Raw genomic sequence first — 21,813 nt, 5'->3', positions numbered from 1 at the left:
ATAGTAATCACAACATTGAAATATTCCAGACTAGTAAAAAAGAGAAACAAAATAATTAAGTATAGTTAGAGTTGTGAAAACTGCAGAATCGGCCTTTACGTATTTACACGAGATTTTAAGTATATCTAAAAAAATAAAAATGTTAATGCTCATGCTACTTTCTTGTTTTCTCTTGATTGTGTGAGTTCTTAAAGACTTTTTCTAAAAAATCTTTCTGAAAAAGATAAATCCAGAAAAAAATTCAATTTTGCAATATGTAAATCTATATATGTGATATTTATTTTACAAAATATAAATCAGTAAATCAAAGAAACTTAACGTTTTTCTTTTGTTAAGACCGATTCACGAAATGTAACATCGTATTATGCTATGAGTTTTGAATAGAGAAGTTAACATTATCTATAATAATAATTCCGGGCAAAAATATTAAACAGAGACAATAGTTGCAGGAGATTTGCTTATTATGTCACAATGTACAACGGAATTGTACAAACGGTATAATATTGCGAGAATGTTCAAATATGAAAACTTAGACATATTGTCATATGCAATCTCTGAATAATTTTTCTTGCTCCGAGCAAGAAAATTAGTTTTTTTACGTTTGTTTATAAATGCAATATACATGTATATTGTACATGTATATATCACATAGAGATTATTTATCCTGTATACATTTATTTTTGTACGCATTATTAGTATTGCTTTTTAGAGGATTTTTTCCCGGAACATTTGATAAATAATATTTAATAATAATAATGATGATATTTTTTAATAATGATAATAACGATAAATATCGTGTAATAACAATAATACTAATGGTAATTAATAATTGTATTAATATCTTTTTACACGTCTTCCCGTACCATCAATAGTAATGAAAATATTTCAAATCATATTAGGTGAAATATGTACATATACTTCTGGGTATGTGTGCGTGTTTGTGTGTGTATCTGTATGTCTTGACTGTATGATATATTGATATAAATATACTAAAGCTTTTAATTACTGGCCAATATATCTCACTCTGACTTACTACATGTAAAATATAATCTTTATTTTTATCTTGTCAACAGAAATGTAGCGTTCCTTATTAATTTCTCAGTTATTTGTACTAACAATGAAACTAAATATAAATATTTGTCTATTTGTTTGAAACGACATCAATTGAGAATGACTGAATCTGCCTACAATTTTTGAATGGATATCTTTTTGTAGCTACACCAGTGATAATATTTTCGAAATATTAATTAATTAATTTGATTTTTTCTGTATTAAAAGAACGACATCTATTGAAAACGGCCGTCCAATATGTACCTATATGTACATATATTGTATATATCAGTTAGTCTAAAATAAATTAAACCAATATAAATTGCGTCCATTTAATCCGAGTACTATTACATATATGTACAAAATGAACACATTTCCATGATGGTACTACCTATGACCGGTGGTCAAAATGACCAGCATTTTCTTTCTCTTCGTCAACATCACTGTTGTATTTCCATCGCGAAAAGAGTTCTATATACATCACGTCTACGGTACGTTATTCATTTCTATTCACTTTATCAGTGGAATTGTAACTATTATGAATATATTGTCCATCGTTTCTCTCGAAATTTTTTCGAGTTCGTTTCTCTAGAAACCACGCAGAGCATTTTCGCGTGTTTCTTTGGAGACAAAATTCCGAAAATTGAAATCGGTCCAATCGACTCATGAGCCTCAAAAACAATTCGCCGTCAGAGAGGTACCCGCGGGAAGCGTCAAATCGAGCGGATATGCCGTGTTTTCTTCCTTGGGTGATCTGTCGTTCTTTTCGTCCTGTTCTTCCTCTTTCTCTTCTTTTTCCGGCGATTCTCTGGATCGCGACGGACTGCTACTTGCTCGCATGCTGAGGTCGATTGGTTCATCGCCGGCAGGATTACTACGATTAGAATCAACCAGAAGTAGATTGTTGTAGTTCCATGGAGATGACAACGAGTGTGCTCCCGACGCGAACATCCCTGATACTCCCCCTGGGAGTAACAGAGAATTTTGACCTGTGAGCATGAGCATGCCATTGATCGATACTCTGGGTTTGGACGATTCTTGCTCGTTTGTTCTCGTGGGAGTGAATGGCGATCGACTTGAACTGCTCCTGGACTGTACATCACGACGATGGTCATCGTCATTGGACTCGCTTTCGGATCCATCGACATTTCTTGTGTTTCTCGATATTGATTCCGCCGGCATAGGTGATCGATAAGAATCCGACGAGTAAAGCGATGTCCCCTGTGTGAATATCGTGGGAGTTTCCGCGGATGGGCTCTGTTGCCGTGGTGAACGATTGTCGAGCGGCGATGATGAGACTTCCCTCGATATGGGCGGGGGTGTTGTCATGGATGACAATTGTGGCTGATGTTCCCTCATATACAAATTCTGCAGATAGAGTTGTTGGTATAAAGACACCTCGTCCGGATGAGGCGATCCATTCGATCTCACCATCATTGCGGGTGGAGGTCCAGTATGGAACGGATACTGGATCATCGGATTTTCCTGACTGGTCGACGCGCCATTGTCTGTCTCGTTGCTGCCGTCACTTTGCGGTGGATAACTTAAACGGAAGGACGTAGCGATATTGGAAGGACGGAACGACGCTATCTCGTTCGTACTTTGATTACATCGCCTCATCTGCTCCGAAAAATACGTGATCTTGAACCAATTTGAACGCCGTCCGTAGCGTGAGCACGACTTGGACATACCGACGTCTAGGCACTTCTTTAATCGGCAAGCTTTGCAAGCCGTCCGATTCCTCTTGTTAATTATGCAATTGCCGCCGTTCTTACACGCTGTCACGTTAGTGGGGTTGTTATACGTGCGACCGAAGAATGACTGTAACAGAAGATTATAGTAATTCTATTAATATTATTCGGATTATAACATATTTAGATAATATCAGAGCTGCGTTTCTATTTTAAAAATTTGAAACTAATATCCCGAAAAATTTTGCAAAAAGAAATTACAAATTTAGTGCTTCAATAGCGTTATTATCGACTTCATAACCATTCAAGGCGCTTTGGCACTTGATACTTCCAGATTTATGCCACTTAAAATCACAGGTGAGATTAAGGAACAGAACATTTCGCTGACGCATTGGTAGAAATTAATGCGTGTTGCTCGTTAAATTGATCTACAAATGTACTTATCGCCGCACCGGATACTTAACAACTTTGCGGTTACGGCCGTTGGACGATCATGAATTTTCGCGCGATGGCTCTCGACCCAACCTTTCGACCCTCGACATGTCCAGAGAATGGCGGAGAACCGCGGTGCGGCGCGCGGCTCATCTATATAAATTAATCGGATTATCGAGACAAACGAAGCATTATCGCGATAGAAGCCCGCGCCGTACTTTCGTACCGGATATTACCAGATACGTCCACGAGAGAGAAACCTCCATACGACCGAACCATATAAAGGGTCGATGGTCGGTGCCCGTGTGTAAGCCACGCGCGTTTCTACCGGATTAAACGTCAGGGTTTAATGTTACGCGCGTCACGTGAATTAGCATGCCTGTACCTAGAAGAGAGGCGCGCGCGAGAAAGAAAGAGAAGGGCAGAGTGACGAAGAGCACGCAAGAGAACGAGCAAAGGGTGAAGGGAGCGGAAGGAGATGGAGAAAGAAAGCGAAAAGACGAGGAGGAGAAGGAGGAGGAGGAGGAGGAGGAGATAGAGTATATACGTGGCGGGGCCGCTCGTAAAGTTAAACGCCTGTCGGCCGACGATAAAACTGCCTCAAGAAGACCCGTTGCTTCGAAAGGTGCGCGCGGTCTCGCTCGCACGGTCATCGAGTACTAATTTACGACGCAGCTTTGCAGTCTTTTGCCGCTCGCACCCTCCGGAAATTTCGAGAGATGCCACAATGCGAGCGCGCAACGTCCGCGGTCGATACGTCGGTTGTATATCGTTCGATTAGGCTTCCGTATTCAGGGGAATTTTCTGATCGATCTAAGAATATACCGTTCTCAAGATATACTTTGTTTCTAAAAAAAAAAGAAAGCAAATAAAACAATGAATTACATTAATTAATTTAGTAAAAATTTGCGTTCACGAAATGAGTCGTATTGCAAATTAAGTTAATATCAATATTAAATTCGAAAAAATACATTTACCTGCCCAATTTACTTGATCGAAATAATTATATATATTTATAATATATTTTACCAAAGTCAATGATGTCCCAACATATATAAATAGATTTAGTTTTTAGCCATTAGTATCAAACTGATTCTTCTTTAAGATTGAGCACGATCGTGCCTTGTTAAAGTGTAGTTATCGCATATGTTACGAGATCACAGGAGGCAATCTCGCGTATCTATCCGCGTTCCCACGCTTCTCCCGTTATTACGATATTGCGTCACGATCGATTTAGCGCATAACGCACGCGTGTTACGGAACAAGATGCGGAAGGTAAAATGTAAAAAAATTTCGTGTCGTATCGTCGTAGAGGCTGCCGAAGGACACGGATTCTGCGCTCCACCTGACTGAAGAGCCACGTGGGCGGGCTGGTAACGGGCCGAAATCTTGAAAGTTCGCGCGTAGCGGTACACATCTCGTTCGGGAGTAACGAATCGTTCGCTAAAGTGGTCACAGTGGCCAAATTCACGGCCCACGACTCGGTCGAGTTCGGTAGTACTTGATGACTCGCTGGACTTCCGGATGATCATCGCAACGATGTCATCGTTGTGAGTCATCCAGAGTAACATGACGATTACTCGAGTGCAGAAACTTGTAGAGAAACTTGTTCATTATATATACGAAGTATCAATAATTCCAAGGATTAATGGATCACACGTTTTTTCGCTCGGTTACACTCAGAAATCACCATATAAATGTCATAATTATCGGCATCGTGTAAATCAATGAGTCCAAGCCCGTGATTGCGATCATTCTTTCAGAAAGCCGTATTTACCGATTTCGAATTTTAAATCAAATCACATTGTTTTCTAGAGTAACTATAGCAATTACATAGTTAAATCCATTGATTATGCTACATCAGGGAAAGATCGTGATTCGATGGATAGAAATCGTAGATCGACAAACGACAGGTGACGGCTCATAATAAGCCCCGCGAAACGCGCATACGTCCGAAATGCGCATTGAACGAGGCGTTAAACGATAATCTTCTGCCGGCAATCTTGAATTGTGACGATCCGAATGTGTTGGAAATAGCACTCCACGTACACCAGATGATCTTTAGTCGTCGCCACGACTGAAAGAGATTACGATGCCGTTCTGTGCGCAGAACTCCAATATATGTGTATGTGCGCCATCAGTACCGACGCCAAATGGCGCTTCCGTTTCTCAGACGATTTATCGGTCATATAGGAACATATCCTTCGCATATATTTAATTCTTTCCGGCCATTAGAATCGCGCAATGTGCCGAGTGCAAATTTAAACATTCCAAAATTAGATCAACCTTCTGCGTATGTTTCTTTTCCATTTATGATAATGGTATGATGAGCAAAATACATCTTCCTCATATATATTATTTATTGCAGTAAGATTTGTCGCATTCGCGACTGAATAGATTTGATAATTTTTAATTCCAAGGTATAGTTCGCCTTAAAAAAAAGTTCACACTCGATCGGGCCTAAACGTGATAAAAATCGCACGCGAGAGACGTGTACGTTTCGCAACGTGACGGTATTCGGTATGATTTACGTATCGATTTACGTGTATCACGGACATTGCATGTTCGATCGAATCGCTCAAAGTCGTCCATGCGATGTAATTGATCCGGTGTCGCGCTTCTGCCATATCGGGTTACGGATTGCCTCGGGACTGGGAAAAGTGGCGACGTTCTTAAAGCGCCGCGGATGACTTTGTCTTTCGCGGATAGCGATTGCGTCGCCGGATCCTGGTCCAGTCGTCCATGTGTTCACTCGGTCAGCTGCGTACGGAGAGTCGGACAATTCTCGATGAAGGGGGACAACGGGATATTCGCAGGATTGCGTAACGCCGTGCATGCGAGCGCGTGTTCACTCGGTTTTTCAAGTTTTTGCACAATTCTTCGCCCGGTCATTGGACGTGCACGCATACGGGGCCCGACACCAGGAACAGCGGGCGACGACGAGCCGTAATACGACGGCAACAGCAACAACGGCGGCAGCGGTAAAACCAGCTCTCGTCCGCGTGTAGAACGCATAGCGGCTGAAACACGCGCCATTTACGGGCGCGTGCGACAAATCCGTCAAGAGAAGCTAGGATTATCTCAAATCAGCCGGTATGCCCGGAATCTTGGATCGATTTGTAACGCCATAAAGCGACGTGGAGAAATCAGCATCGTCCGTGATCGTGAAAAGAAATGTAAAATGGCTTGTAGAAAGCAAAGGCATCTTTGAATCCAAATCGACCCGATCGATATTTTAGTAGTAAATTATTTTTGTAAATAGTTGTTTATATAAAAGTAACAAGTACGCGATGCCAAAAATTACATTGTAATAAATATTAGAAACGGTTAAGAGAGCAATCTTGTTAGCGTTCGTAAAACGGAGAGAATTGAAATGCGTAAAGCACAGGGAGGCAGAAATGTTGTTTTCTCGGCGCAGTGATAAAAATGTCATCGGTATGACATTCGGCAAGTCGATCAGCGGCGTGATGTTAATTTATCTCAAGGGAGAACCGCGATAGTTTCTCGTGCGTGAGGAGAATCGATCGAAACTTCGAATTTTTTATTACCAAATGGGGAACGCGAATGGCCCGAATCGGCGCGATTTGAACGGATCGACGTTCCAGAGATTCGGTTTTCCACAAAATCGACCCAGAAAGTCGATCTTGTGGGTCTTCATCGCGATTCTATCATCTTGCCAATTCTGCAAATGACTTACGTGCGTGTTTAGCACAACCATTATTCACACGACATCATGGATTTCTTCGCGACGAGCTAAGTAAGACGTCAAATATATAATTTTCGCTTTAACAACGCGACGAGTTGTAGATCGATACATTGTCGCAATTGACAACGAGGAAATATACTTACTCCAAGCTGCATTAATTTTCATTGAACTATTCGCGACCTACTAAGAAATTTATTTGCTGTCGTATCTAAAGAGCTTTGACAGTTTTGTTTTTATGTTTGCTTGAGTTATATATTGTACAATTCGGTAACAATTAAAATTATTAATTTTAATTTTACTTACATTATCGTAATTTCGAAGAAAGTAATAGAATATCGCTATTTTATGATTTTATGAAAACATCAAGATTTCACATTATTAAAGTTTCATATTCGTATACATGGTATATAGAGGATCAATATTCTGTGTTGATGTCGAATATCGTGTATGTCAGCATTCAGCAAGACATTGAATATCTCTGATGAATATCGTTAGATTAAGGATTTTATGACTTCAATAATATTTGAGCAATTTCAGTTTTACTATGGCAATTTTATAAAATGTGTATTAGTTTCTCTTGTCATATAAAATATCGTCAAACAAACATTTAGTCCCACGCTATGCTGCGTGAAAACGTAACGTGACGCCGAGCGCGGCAATAGTCACGCTATTTCCTAAAGGGACGATTATTCTCCTATGAACGTGAACGACCCGCGGGAGAAAAAGACGAAAATTACTTTTGGAGAAAGAAATGAAGGCTTATGGCGTTATTGAATTTCTCATAAACGTTTTACGAGAAAGTCCGTGGCACATATCGCACGGGTTTCGGCGTGCAGCATCCGTCGTGCACGAATCTGAGGTCACAGCACGAACGCGCGATATGGGGAGGAAGGGGGGGGAAGGTTAGATGCGTGGTTATATGCGCGGCGATGGGGGACAGAGAGGGAGGATGTGCGGAGAGGAATCAGAGAGTCGAGACAGTCGACACGGCCACACCGCGACTCCAATAGCATCGCTGGCATAGCTGGACAGGCCATTTCACATTCCCACGTCCTTAATATAGATTGTTGATAGGCGCGAGCGAACAAGCGAGACGGGACGAGCGGGAATATACATAATGGCACCGGGGGGGAGACGACGACGGCGGCGGCGGCGGCGGCGGAGGTGACGGGCGAGGGAGAAGGACAGGCACACGTTCGCAGGGTCACTGCGCGGAGCGCGGCGAGAAGCGTGCGGCCGGGAAGAAATGGACCGAAAGAGACTTAGATGCGCCGCGTCGGAGCGACGAGGATAAGACGTTGCGTTACGTTGCCGCTGGTGCGACGGAGAAAGGCGCGGTGGTGGAGTGCCTCACGGCACAGGTGCTTCACCGTGTGCCGTGTGCCGGAGCGGGTCGCGCCGACACGGACGAGGAAGTGAGACGGAGCAGGAGGAGAGAGAAAAGTTCGCGAAGTCGTGGTAGACTAGGGACACGGCTGCCAGCCTCGGCGGTGGTCGCGTCGTGCGATTACGCTAGCTGCGAGCCAACTGTGCGCGCGGCGTACAGTTACGCTGTAATCGCGAGTGTCGCCGGCTACTCCGGCGATCGATGGAGCGAATCAGCCGAGACGCGATCGACAGATCCTCGACGGAGTTGATCGCTCCGTCTTGACAAATTGGAGTATTCATTGTCACATATATGTATAGTCATATGTATTAATATTATTATATTTTATCAAATAGTTAGAGCGCGCTGTGGGCCTATTTTGTAATAACTCTTAACGACAGTTTTGTTATCGTTATACTGCGCAACGACAATATAACGATAATGAAACTGTCGTTAAGAGTTACAGAATACACTGGTTTCAACCGCATCGTTAATGTAACGAAATAATATCCAATTTCGATTAATTAATTTAAATATATGTATGAATTCGATATGCGAAACTTAAATCCTATTAATGAATTCCAACAGTTTTTCTCTCAAAATTTGAGAATTATGCAAGCAGCAATCACGAAAGAAAATGCATAATCGATCGCCAATGTACGAACAGTCATCGTCAATTTCGCCGCGGTGACTCGAAATAACTCGTTAACATCTCGAATGAACACGATATTAACACATGAATGTGCGTATCGGCGAGTGACCCTGATACACGCTGGCGCGATGCCTGTGTCGCGGACGAGCGCGCAAACCGTATTCGCGCGTCATCCTCCTTATTCTTCGCATCCGGTCATCCTTTGCCCGCGTTTCTTCGCTCGCGCTGGCTTTCTCAGATGAGGATGACGTGGTGCCGTAATCCGCAACGATCTGGATTTCGCGTCCTGGCACTACGTGGCACTACGCACCAACTGGCCGCGCTAATAATAATCGATTACATAGTCACGACGGTGTTTCCGCTGTGACGTGCTATAATGGGACTCTAATGATTTTTCTCCTATTCCTAAATTATTCTGCAATTTGTTTCGCCACGGATTCCGGATAGAGCTCGTGTGAGTCGAGGAAAGAGCGTTGGCAGTTAAGCGTTCCGCGTAAAATAAAAACGTAACTGGATCCGTCTAGCTATTTTTAATCGTTCGTTGTTCATGGCAGATCCGCATTCATTACGGAGTAATTGTGTATTCTCGCGATTATGTCGAGGCGCACCGCGTCAAACATGTACGTAAATCACGATTTGCTTCATTAAACATCGCGGAATCCCATCCGATGCTTTTGAGATAAGTCCAATTTGCTCGTATCCGCTAATGTAATGCACCTGCAAAGCGTAACGCAACGTAAGGAAATTCAAACACTTCATAATATGACGTTTGTTTTACCTGGAACACTGTAATAATCGGGAATAACCATTTTTCTTACCGGATTAAAACTCGAAAACAGATATCGCCTAGAGGCATCGTTACTCATTTCTCAAGTCGTTGAAGTGCACGTTTATTTAAATTTAAATGTTTTGTTATATAGCAATAAATATAATTAATAAAGGCGGTAGCGAAAACAATTATCATTCTTTCTGTATTTCCTGTAGTATATAGAAATATGATAAATCAAATGCATTTATATGAATTTCTGTGATTGCTACGAAGTTCGAAAACGGCGGTCATTCGGTGTTCTTTGGCGCGACACCAAGAAATCTGACGAAACGAGATCGTGGAAACGAATAAGACGAAGATGGACGGAGACAGACTGACGTCACTCGGTGGCATGGACCTTGAGCCTCGTGTGCTCCGCATACTTATTCCAAGCGTAGAGCACTCTCGTTTTCGTTTCGAGTGATTTCTAATCGAGAGACCAGTCTTAGCGTGCGTCGCTATTGATAAATGGTCGATGGTTGGTTTAATGAGGCACTGATATTTCCGCGAATCAAAATCAACGATGCAAATGCGCATTGATGAGTATCCTGTCTTTGGTCGATTGAAAAACATGATTCGCGCGATCATTGGCGTCTTGACACAGGAATGTTAAGGTGAAAGATATCTTGGTCAATTAGTAACGTCAAAGCTTCTATTTTCTGCGTCATCCGATTTAAACATCCGCGTCTTTTTTATTCGTGTAACGTGTATAATGTACGATACGCGTGATATGGTGAAATATATGAAAAAAATAGACAGTCAAGAAACTGCCCAGTTAAAATTGTAGCAAATTATTACCGGCGCGCTATTCCAGCGGGTTGTGTTTCGTAATCGCGATTATCTTAGAAATCACGTTTCGGACGTATTACACATTCTCGGGGCAGTTCAGTTTATCACGTGCGACACAGAACGCTTCCACGTCCTACGGTATTGCACCGATTGAATTGCAGATAGGTACGCAACGACAGTTCCTAACTACAGAAACAATGGGCGCCGGTTATTGTATGCTGATTTTCTCTCGCGGATTTTGAAAGTCTGTTTCTCCGAAGAGTAAGCACGCGCCGCGATAAAATTTAATAAACCGGTACTCTCTCGGGAGACCGAAAGTATATTCCGTAGCACTGCACGTTTCACCGCTGACGCGCAACGCTATTAGCGGTACATTTCGTTGCGTTTGACATATCTAATAATTTATATGATATTTGGTGAATATTTTGTTACCAAACTTACTCTCAAACGATATATATACTATATATAGGTATATGTTTCTTTCTTTGTTATAAAATTCAGTCTCTCTTGTTAGCCCTACGAAACAGAACAGCTAGCGAAGAAATGGAATTTCATGGAACGTATAAACATAGAAGAACAAAATTATTTTAATTTATAGTAACGACAAATAAAGCAAGTTGAAATAAAGCTTTGAACGTCGTAAAATAACACTCCGGAACAATCAAAATGCTTAAAAACTGACTCATGGTACGATGTTAGCCCAGAGAGAATTGTGTGTTCACGGCGCGGCGGGTCGTTCTGTATTCGCTTTACCTACGCTTTACGGTCAGTGTTGAGAACGGCAAGATCGTATGTTAGAAATTTTTACGGCGCGCCGATATGGTCGCGGGGATTTGTCCTCGGAAGCTATTTGCTTACATTAGAATCCGCCTCAATTCAAGAGAAGAGGAAGCGCTCGAGCACACTCGGTCTCTACTCGGGATAGACGAGTACGGATTGATGCACGAGAACGATTCGCGTTTGCCTTCGAGAGAGAAAAAAGAACGACGCGAGATGCGTGTGCGGCTATACTCGACCAGATCCGCTTCCCAGGAGAAGAGATAAGACTTCTCTCGGGGAAGAACGCGCGAGAAGAGGTACGACTCGCGGAGACAGCTGGAAACTCTGCGAAACGGATCGCCGCAAACTCAAGAATTATTTCTTCGGTCTATTATGCATCTCAGGCGAAGATATTCTACCTAGTTACTAATGTAATTCTATTCCTTGCGGATTATCTTGCGAATTAAAGCACGCTATCACTCATTTAAACGACGTTTTACTTCAATGTTGGTGCCAATTTTCTTTCTACTAATATTAATAGAATTAATTCAAGTACGAAAACAATTAGTTTAATTGTGTGTGTATTTAAAAATTTTTTGCTAACATATTTTGGACATGTTTATTGAAAAAATATAGTAAGCCAGAATCTTGCTAGATGATGCAAGTGTCTGACATTCCATTTTAGCGAAGAAAAAAACTGGAGAAAGCTAGAAAAATAACGTATATACATAATCATATTTTCAATCCCGCCTCTATTAATATACTTTCATTATTGGAATCGCAATTCGCGTCTGCTCTAGCATAAAACGCGATCATTGTTTAATATCGGCAATACCTAAAGGCGATACTACGTGGCATTAGATGGAAACGGTAGTCTTCTAACGTGAAAGTAATAGAATATGTACTGTTAAGTTTCGAGCAAACGATGCTATAATAGTTTCCGTTTGCGATGAAGTAGAGTGACAGGCGCTTTTAGTGAACGATAGAAAATGTTCTTATTTACTACCATCCCGAATATCTCGCACATGTATTAATAATATGCAAAGAACGACAAGTATTAAACAAGCTCGATTAATGACAGCGATAAAAATCAGTGACAAGTAAAAAAAAACAGAAGCGTTCGATTAAGTTTACTATGTTTCTATATGATTCCGTGACAGCTAAGAGACGAAACATCTGCGGAACGTCCGACACTTGCGATGGGCTCTCGTTAATCCTCATTGACCCGCGCGGTAACGGTAGCCGGCTGCAACCCTTTCGTCCGCGTTTCTAAAGACAGCATAGGTAAATTACATATGTATTCATATAGGACAACACGTGCGTCCTCTCGCACGTCGCACTTGGCTGCGTTTCCTCTGCTCATCGCGGTTAGTCAGTCGCAACGGGTAACTCTCTTCTCTTCGACGAATTCGTGAGGATTGCACCAATCGGTCTCTTTCCGTTTGCGTAACGCGATCGTTCTGAAAAGATCGACCGCGTTCGTAGACATGAGGTCGGCGTCGCGGTTGGACATCGGTTGCGCAGGACCGACGACAACGACGACCGCGAAGACGACTCACGAAGTCGCGCGTCCGCTGAATGCTAACTATCGCTCCCAAGGGCGCGCCGTCTGTGTAGTAACAGCGCGATGCGATCGCTCGGGCGTGAACTGGGCCACATGCGAGAACGGTTGGCTGCTCGTGCCACTCATGGGACTTCGCTATTTAGTTCACGCGATCGTATCAACCCTTTGCACGATGCCGATACCGTCCGTACGTTGTCGCAGCATTACCATTCGAATCTTAAACGTTTCAATTACCGCTCTCGAGCATCTTGCGTCTCAATACGATATTTTGTTTAAAAACTTGCAGTTTGTTTGAAACAAAGAGACAAATAAGTAACAAAAGTGTATTAATTTTATTATAGTTTAAAAGACATTAGCTACATTGCTCCAGCTCCATATTTTCTTTATTTTGCAGTAGCAAAAAAATTACTACTTCTTACGAGCAAAGATTTAATTTACAGCGGACAAGGATGACATTCTGGAAATCGCGAATTTAGCAATAATTCGAAGCGCCGGTTGTCGACAAAGCGGCGGCGTAGAACGTTGTCGGATCGACAGATCCTTTCATAGATCGCGATTTATTGGCTCGTAAACCGGGCGTAAAACCCGACGGTCGCCGCGCGGTTTGGCCCACATACATACGCAGTTCTTCCCTTCTATCGTGCCTGCCCATACCGATCGTAAATCGCCGCTTTATACGATCGGCCGATCGCCGCGGTGTGCTGAAGCGCGGTTCGCGGTTTCCTTCCTGAACCATGTTTCAGCGTTGCGTCGACCAGCGCCGGATGGGTGCCACGTTGACGCAAGAAAAATAAGTCGCGGTTTTTTTCGCAGATATGACTGATCCGTCATTTGGACTTAGCAAACCCACGAACCCGAACTTAATACATTCAGTCATTTGCACATCATACACACTCGTTACAAATACAAACATTTTTGTGACTGATAGCGCAATGAATATTTAAAAAAAGCAAGCTATACAACTTAATTTAAGAATAATGAAAAGGATAGAATAAGATCCATATACGTATTTGATAAGTGGAGCAACACAGTGAAAATTAAAGCTTATTTTTTAATTTATATTAATTTAAAAAAAATCGTGGTTTTTTAGTGGATATGCGATTGCGAAATGATCGTCCAATTGGTTCGATGATTTTTTTATAATCTCGTTTCAATCACGTGGCTAAAGTAATTCAATGCGACATATTAATATGCGATCTGGAATATAGGATTTATAGATCAGACTTTTAGTATCACGGCTAAAATTCGCTTGTCAGTGTAATCTGCCGCGTCTATAATTGTTGAGTGTTACGATTGCGCTCGAGTGCCGTCGTCGATTCACAGGCCGGCGCTAAGCTCCTTGAATCTCGCGCTCTTTACTCGCGGTCTCCCGGTATCGTGGTATCTGTTTCGCAGCGGTACTTAAATGGCCGGCAATTAGAAGATGTAATAGCCGCAGTTAAAAAGCGCTTCCACGAAGTCGGCGACTGATCCGCCTCGCGCGTACACGTACGACGACGCGCGGCGAGTTAGGAAGGTAGGCGCGAGGGGAAACTGCGAACTACTCGCGGATTCTTGCCGTATGTTAACACGCGCCACCTTATGCCCATCTTAATGTCGCTTTACGAGAGAGCTAATTGTACCAGGAGAGATATCGCCAAGAGATTGGGTCCATAATCGGCTTTACGGCACTCTTAATACGAATGTATATTCCCTGAATGCGTTCCTCTCTGCCGTTCTTATCACGATGCCTATTCTTTCATTCTGCTTCACTCTTTCCTTTCACTTTCTCTCTTTTTTTCTCTCTTTTCGTATTATATGTTTTATTTCTTTATACTTAATTGCCTAGTAATAATAGCTAGTATAGTTAATAATAGCCATAATAACAAGAATGTAGGTTTAAGACTCAGTCCTTTTCTAATTTTGCGCGATTCACGAGGCGAATCTATTGCGACAACAGCAGAACGGATCGCTGTTCTCGACAGTGACACACGAGACGCAGACCTACCTGGTGGCGGTGTCTAAAGGGCGTCGCGAGCAGATATATATCGTCGCACGAGAGGCGGACAGGTATACTCGGAGCTAGCACGAAAAAGGGAAAATCTAAACTGGTCGCTTAATCTGTCGTTCGTGACAGGACTCCGACAATCTACCGCGGCCGAGAAATCGCCGCGGCGCTCGAGGAAATCGAACGGCCGGACAATTTTTACCGTGCTATTCTCAGAGTGTTATCTCCTTCGCCGGACTGCCACTTTCGTTCCGTTCGCCGTCGTCAAAGACGTGCTCCTTGATTTTCCTTAAGTGTTGCGCTTAATCGCTGGCCATCTGTTCACGGTTTAATCTTTTGGCGACTGCACCGGCAATATCTTTTTTACATTCGCTTAATCTCTCAAGCATTTTATATTATCTTTACGTGTGTTATTTTATCTCATCAAATCGTTTCACTGATTTAGCAGAAGCTGAAGTATAATCGTTAGATATCAACACGATTCGTTGTGATACGCAGTACATAGTTAAACATTCGAAGGACAATTTTTATGCACCGTACGTGCATCGTTGACTCTTTGAAGCGTTTCATCCTCTTTCGCCGTCCGATCGTGTACCGCTCGCCGGAAATCATTGTTACTCGCTTAAGTGTCTTTTCGAATTCTCGTCGTCACCGGAAGCTCGGCGGATTCCCGGCCGAGATCGTAAAAAATCGAAGTTTAATGTGGTGACTCTGGTCGCATGGAAAGTAGTACAGACTATTTCGGTTAGGAATGACGCTTTTGTGCCGGCTGTGTCCTCAATCGTCGTTGTCGTGGTTTCGACTTTTCGGGCGAGTCCTCATTGTCGAGCGATGAATAAACCCGTCCCCTGAATCACGCGCCATTTTCTCGATCGAGAAGAGGGAGAGGAGCAAGGCGAGAAACGTTGACAAATTTTGCGATGTCGGTCGTGCATAATACGCAGACGGTTGAGGCCCCGAAAAACAATGACATTTGCATCATAAATAAGTGCGACGTCTGACTTGAAGAATCTCGGTCGCCTTCCGGCGCACGATTCTCTTAATAAGCGAGCGAGATTTTGCAAATTAGTGCATTGGGGCTATTCGAATAACGAAGCCGAATGGGAGGAAGAAACGAGGGAGGAAGAGACTGAGTCAGGTCGCTCGCATTCATATGCGACGCGTCACAACGAATTGCTGTCTTTCGGCGATTCTGCCCGCGGCTCTGTTTCACGCTCGGCCTTCAAGCGACCTGGCTCTCCTTTATTTGAACGCGTTCAGGACGACGAATGTGGAATTTGGACGACACCCGAGAAACCAAAGGCACATGAAACAGGGACGCACATTATGGTGCAATTATTATAGCCGCGGTACTCTCTTAGAAGAAGTAAAGACTTTCTACGCTGATATTTGAATTTCATTTATTATTTATCGATTGTAGAATTTCATTTTCTTCATATTTATTTCGCACAAATAAATCGACGAAAGGATTTTTTATTCTTACGATTGTAAGCGATATTGAACATCATCGCGCGATAATCGATCCGTTCCTGAATATGTGTAACATTATATTTTCAATCTTTCGTAAGTTCGCAAAACATGCGCGCAAACATCCTCGCGGTACCAAAAATGGAAGAAAGCCGTTGGGAAAGATCCGGAGCAAAAGGGGCCACAGTTATCGTCGTCGTCGTCGTCGTTGTCCTCGCTGTCGTCGTCGTGTGCGAAGAAAACAGGAGGGAGCAGGAGAGATCGCCCTCTTCTCAATGTTACGCAGAGAATTCGAGGCAGTCGTTAGTATGCTAATGAGTGTCCCTCGTTCTTCGTCCGTGACCGCGGTGCGCAACCGCTAAATTATTTCAAATATTTCCAAATGTTTGTCGCGCGTGGAGACTAGATCGACTTCGAGTTAGGAGTTGGGGATCGTAGAGCTTAGAGCTTAGTGTGCACCTGCGTGGTGCTTGGTACGTGTTAATGTGCATACGTATAATTTCCGCCGCTATATTTTTGTGTCCCTCTTCCTTGTCATCCTTCGTCTGTCCTCTCAGGATCAATGGCGCCGTTATATTTCTCGCGATAACATCGAAACTGTGAGAGCATCCACGTAGCGTTTTTTTCCCGCTGGTATATAATTATACAATCAAAATGACGTACGCGATATTAATTTCTTGGACGGGATTGCATTTCCTTATACGATTATATCGGATGATTCGCGATCGTTAATTAAACACACGAGGCACAATTAATTTCACTTATACATGAGTGATAATAACTATATCACGAATCGATGACCAACGGTCGTAAATATATAACGGAAAGAAGGCAGAACTGCTTTCCGAAGGGTCATGATTAATTCTGTGTAATAAAACCTTTCTTAAACCTTTATGATAAAAATCCAGGTTAATTTCGATACCGTTATTTAAAAATGACAAATTCGATTAAGAGATACGTAACCGCCCTTTTTATTCCAGAATATATCACCTGACGCGTAACGATATATTCTCCTTTCTAAAGGGAATCTCCCGGATCATTTTCGTTCACGAGAGGAGAGTCTAATTGACCTGAAAGGCGTTATCTGCTACTTCGTCTCCGGGAAACCGAACGCGCGAGTAAGGGTAACCATTATCTGTTGTTGCCTTAATGAGATCCAATTACTATCGGATGGGTCACTTAGTATGCGGTACCGATATTCTACGGTGTATAGCACACATTAGTGGGACAAAAGGACAAGAGCCAAGGGTCAACACCCTTTGAAGATCTAAGCACGGCCTAACGAGACTCGATCGTCGTCGTCGTCGTCGTTTGTCGGGACGATATGCGTGTTTGCGCACTATACGCGTACGCATTCCGGTGCACGTGCGCAACCCGGAATCCACCTGTTGAATATTACTCCCTACTGTGTCGACCCTCGCGTCCGACACGCGGAAGCGAACCGCTATCGAGACAAGATCCTTCCTTTCGTAGCTTTCCGTTCCTGCGCATATCCCATATTTGTCCCGAGGAAACAGACATATCTGTTCCTTCGAGACGATTTTCCGGAGAATTTGTTTCGCAGCGTTGTCGCAAAATCTTTGAACTACAAATTGTCACTTCGGAGTAATGAGACATCAGAATAAAAGGCTAAGAAGAAATCAAATCCTTTACTGTACAATTATTGTGGTGGAAGTAATAGCGCGCACACGTTTCGAGACATGTTATACGTTATTATTTCCAGAACACTCATCGCGATTCACCGCAACGCAAAGCTTCGTCGAACGGGGACGATCCAAGATAATCGATTAGTCGCACTCGAGTCTCTCGTCCACTTACGGATTCGAACCGGGCAGAAGATTTTTTTCTCAGTTACTTCTCGCACGCTCGCCTTTTCCGCATATCGGACTTTCTCACCTCTTTTCGTTGGCCGTGATTACTTCGCGAATCCCTACCATTGCAATCTTTTCGTTTTCGCATCCGTCACGGCTTATTAAGTTGTCTCTTCTTTAAACTAGAGTGCGAAACGCATCACATACGTCAACTCATCGCCGGCGTATCGACTTTTACGACTTCACGAAGTCCTCGCAGCAGGTTAAAACCGCGTAGAAACTACTTCCGTCCGCTTTTTGCCGACGATTGTCTTTCCGAAGAGACGAATCGATAATAAATCACTGCTGCACTTTGTTATATTTCCTCACAAAATTACACGTTTTAGAAATCTATATTTCTCCCTTGCTGAATTTTGTGTAATGTGTTACTTTTTTTCGCTAATAATAGAAATTAAGTACTGCCGAGAAAAACTAAATAATGCATTAATTTATTTCAATCTTTAATTTATAGTTTAAAGCATTCAAATTTCATATAAAGCGTCATATACACGCGATAAGCATATAGTTTATTAGGTTTATTATGTAAAACCTAGTAGTTTTTTAAGTTACAGAATTAATGTTATCGTTTTGTTTTTTCTGCTCTGTTCTTTTTCTTTCTGTTTGGTTAAACTTTTATTGCATTTATTTATCTGCATTTGAGTTATTATTATCGCGCACAAATGATTGGAAGAATATTGTTTAGGCCTAAATAACTTAATATTTTTGGAGTAATTGTTTAGAAAGTGGGAAAGCCTTGTCTAATATTTTTCAGAAGCTTTTATATATCTAAATATTGTATTTTTGACATATTTTTTTATCTTTTTATTCACTCATTTAACCCTGTACCAATTTTCTCTCAACCATGCATTGCGAAGTTCAAGTTATAATTTTGCGAAATGTGAAGATAGAATTACTTACTTATTACTTGAAAATACAGCGGAACTGCCACGCTCGACTTTGTAATTACGCTTGCGTTACTCTTTAAAGTGTGTAGAATTTGCATCACAAATGTTACATAACGTGCGACTCGACAATGAACGGCGTGTACGACGAGACGTCGCCGTGTGAATTCTCGGCGTCACATCACAAAGTCCGCATACGCGAAATGTAACCCGGATTTATCCGGCAGTTTCATTACTTACAAAACTTGGTTGTCATCTGATTCTTCTTACCTTGCAACCCTCGCACGTAAACGCCCCGAAATGAAACCCCGCTGCGGGTTCGTCGCATACCCTGCACTGTTGGTTCATCTGCAATTATAGAAATTATAGAAGTTATTCGAAGGAGATACGTCAGAGTCAGTTACTTCGGCTCATCCTTGGAAGAATAAAGTGCGGTGTTACAGCATGGTGGGGCAGCGAACCGGTTTTCTACGTTTGCTTCGATTTTTATTCCTCCCACGATATCTTACGGATGTTCGAACAGGATTTGGAGTACGAGAAAAGTATAAATTGGAAATATGTTGGGGCTTCGAAGCGAATATGCTAATGATAATAGTATAGAGAAATTATTCCGAGTGTAACATCTGTCAATGTTGATTGTTTTATTTGTTGATAAAGTCGCCTATGTATTAACAGATTACACTATATAACGCGTTACGTAAATTCGCAGTGATATATCACGTTCGTACGAACGACAGTATTTTGTGTGTATCTTTCGGTAGAGATTCGGTATTTTTTTAGTCGATTATATCTTCGCCCATGGGCATGAAATGGATATCTGAAGAATCATTAGGTTCCCTTTTTTCCTGAATCTACGTTTCCCCACCCTGTTGTAACACTCGAATCGAAACCCGTTTTAACCCACTGGCATGTCATAAATCAGCGCTATCTCGGCAAACGGTGCCATCTGCCTTGACTGTGTGTCGGAGCGAGGAACCTATTTTTCGAATAAACTGGAATAAAATTAGACCATTGATGATCCGATAAGGATATGTTACGGTCGGCGTTCCTCATCGTGCGAGTATTTCGATCATCGCGGTATAAAAATCCCCGATCCTAAAATGATAGAAACCGGAGGAACCAGCTCTCAAAAGTTTACGAATCGTATCTTTATAAAGTTGTATTCTTTATTCTGTTGCTTTTGTGGCGCAGTTATAATAAAAAGATCGAGTTATAGTTCAAGTCGCAATGCGTCTCTTTCTTTCAGATAACAAATGCAAAACACACTCATAGAGAGAAAAAAAGAGAGGTGAAGAGATCTTGTCCAAAGTAGCCACCATGAAATGCATAATACGTTTCTTTATTCGTATCTGTCGCAAATGATACTATATTGTGACAAGCTGCGCACGTCGAATGATACGTTAAGAGTGCGTGCAAAAAAATTAACTGCGTTTACCCGTCGCGAATACTCGTGAGCCGTTTCGGGACGGGGACCACCTGCGGATTCGTTGATTTAAAAATATAACCACGACCGGTAGTCGTGCGGGTTGACGTACTCAGCCTGAGAGACGAAGTTCCTCGAAGGGACGCTCTTTTTTTTATGCAAGATGAGAAGAAGAGCACTTTAACGAGAATTTAGAGTGACGGTAATTAGAGCTCCAATACGACACGATCTCGCGCGCGCTGCGTCTAGTCAAGTCTTTGTAATTGCACCTCCGAAGAAAATGGGCTGCCGCTCGTATTTGTCGACGAAGACGGACGGTAAAACGAAAAGAAAACAAACTAGAGAGAAAGAGTCGGTCCACAGGTTCGTTAAGGTTTCAAGTTTTTTCGCGGCGCGGTTGCTTAACACCCGCTAACCCTCCTCCTTCACTCGCTGCACATTCGTTGATGATGGAGCGAAAAACTCTTTCTTTCTCTCCTATGCGATCTGCTTGACCGGATCAAATGTTTATTCGATCGAATTTCACGATTTTCGTTCATGATAATCATTAGGACGATCAATTATAATCAGCTAATGATTATAATTCGCGTTATAGTCCGCGTGTCTGTACCAATTTTGATGCTAATTGCAATGCCATTTTTCAAAGAAGATTTCAGAAGAATACGCGTTTTGACTCGTGTTCTCTGCGAATATTATATAGATTTAAATTATAAAAAACTTGTAACAGAATTACATTACAGTAAATAACGGTTGTCATTTACATTAACCGTTATTTACATTAATATAATTCTGTTACAAGTTTTTTATAATTTAAATAGACTCTAAAGTATATTGTTTATTTAAATTATGGGATTTGAATAATAATGCGCTCTCACATATGTACATTTCTTGCTCTCAGTTAATTAAAATTTATTCTATGTATTTTCTAACGTTGCATTATAACGTGTGTTATCTTTGTAATATGTCTTTAAAATATTCGTGCTCGAAACACTCAGCGTCAATATGGATCTCGGCCGACTATTTCTTGACATTTCTAACGCATTTAAATTAGAGACTCGGCCTAAGTGGGCTTAAAAGTCCGAGCAACGAAACCTAATACAAAACTAAATAAAGCAGAGTATATGTATAACGGAGCCACCGGAATCGTACGTGCTCTCGGGCTAACAGATGCTGGAACGGCGCGGAATGTACATCGGGGAATATGAATACGAATAAGAAAACAATAAGCGCGAAAGGTCGAGACGCGAGAGGTAAAGGCCGAGATGCGAGCGTCGGAGGTGGAGCAATCGCGAGCGTGGCGTAAAAAAATTCCATCGCCCTAATAACCAAAGGAGAACAGAACGCCTTCGAGGAGCGGTGTATGCGCC

At 42.2% G+C, this 21,813-nt stretch overlaps 1 protein-coding gene across 2 annotated transcripts in view; it reads right to left on the bottom strand.

Annotated features, from left to right (window-relative positions):
- Nucleotides 1–1,368: 1,368 nt before the first annotated feature.
- LOC112459176 (protein embryonic gonad-like) overlaps nucleotides 1,369–21,813 on the bottom strand; it is a 29,014-nt gene continuing 8,569 nt past the window's right edge. Inside the window, exons 2-3 of one of the 2 annotated variants that reach the window (XM_025023177.1) lie at nucleotides 19,294–19,371; nucleotides 1,369–2,871 (exon numbers count right to left, since the gene is read on the bottom strand). In XM_025023177.1, the coding sequence (XP_024878945.1) occupies nucleotides 1,723–2,871; nucleotides 19,294–19,371 (1,227 nt within the window). In that variant the 3' untranslated portion in view covers nucleotides 1,369–1,722. Of the gene's footprint in view, nucleotides 2,872–19,263; nucleotides 19,372–21,813 lie in introns of those variants that run through there. The other variant, XM_025023178.1, reaches the window with a different exon arrangement.

The sequence above is a fragment of the Temnothorax curvispinosus genome, unplaced genomic scaffold, assembly GCF_003070985.1.
Source record: "Temnothorax curvispinosus isolate PA1 unplaced genomic scaffold, ASM307098v1 QBEX01009580.1, whole genome shotgun sequence".
NCBI lineage: Eukaryota > Metazoa > Arthropoda > Insecta > Hymenoptera > Formicidae > Temnothorax > Temnothorax curvispinosus.
This window is presented reverse-complemented; position numbering and strand designations above follow the sequence as displayed.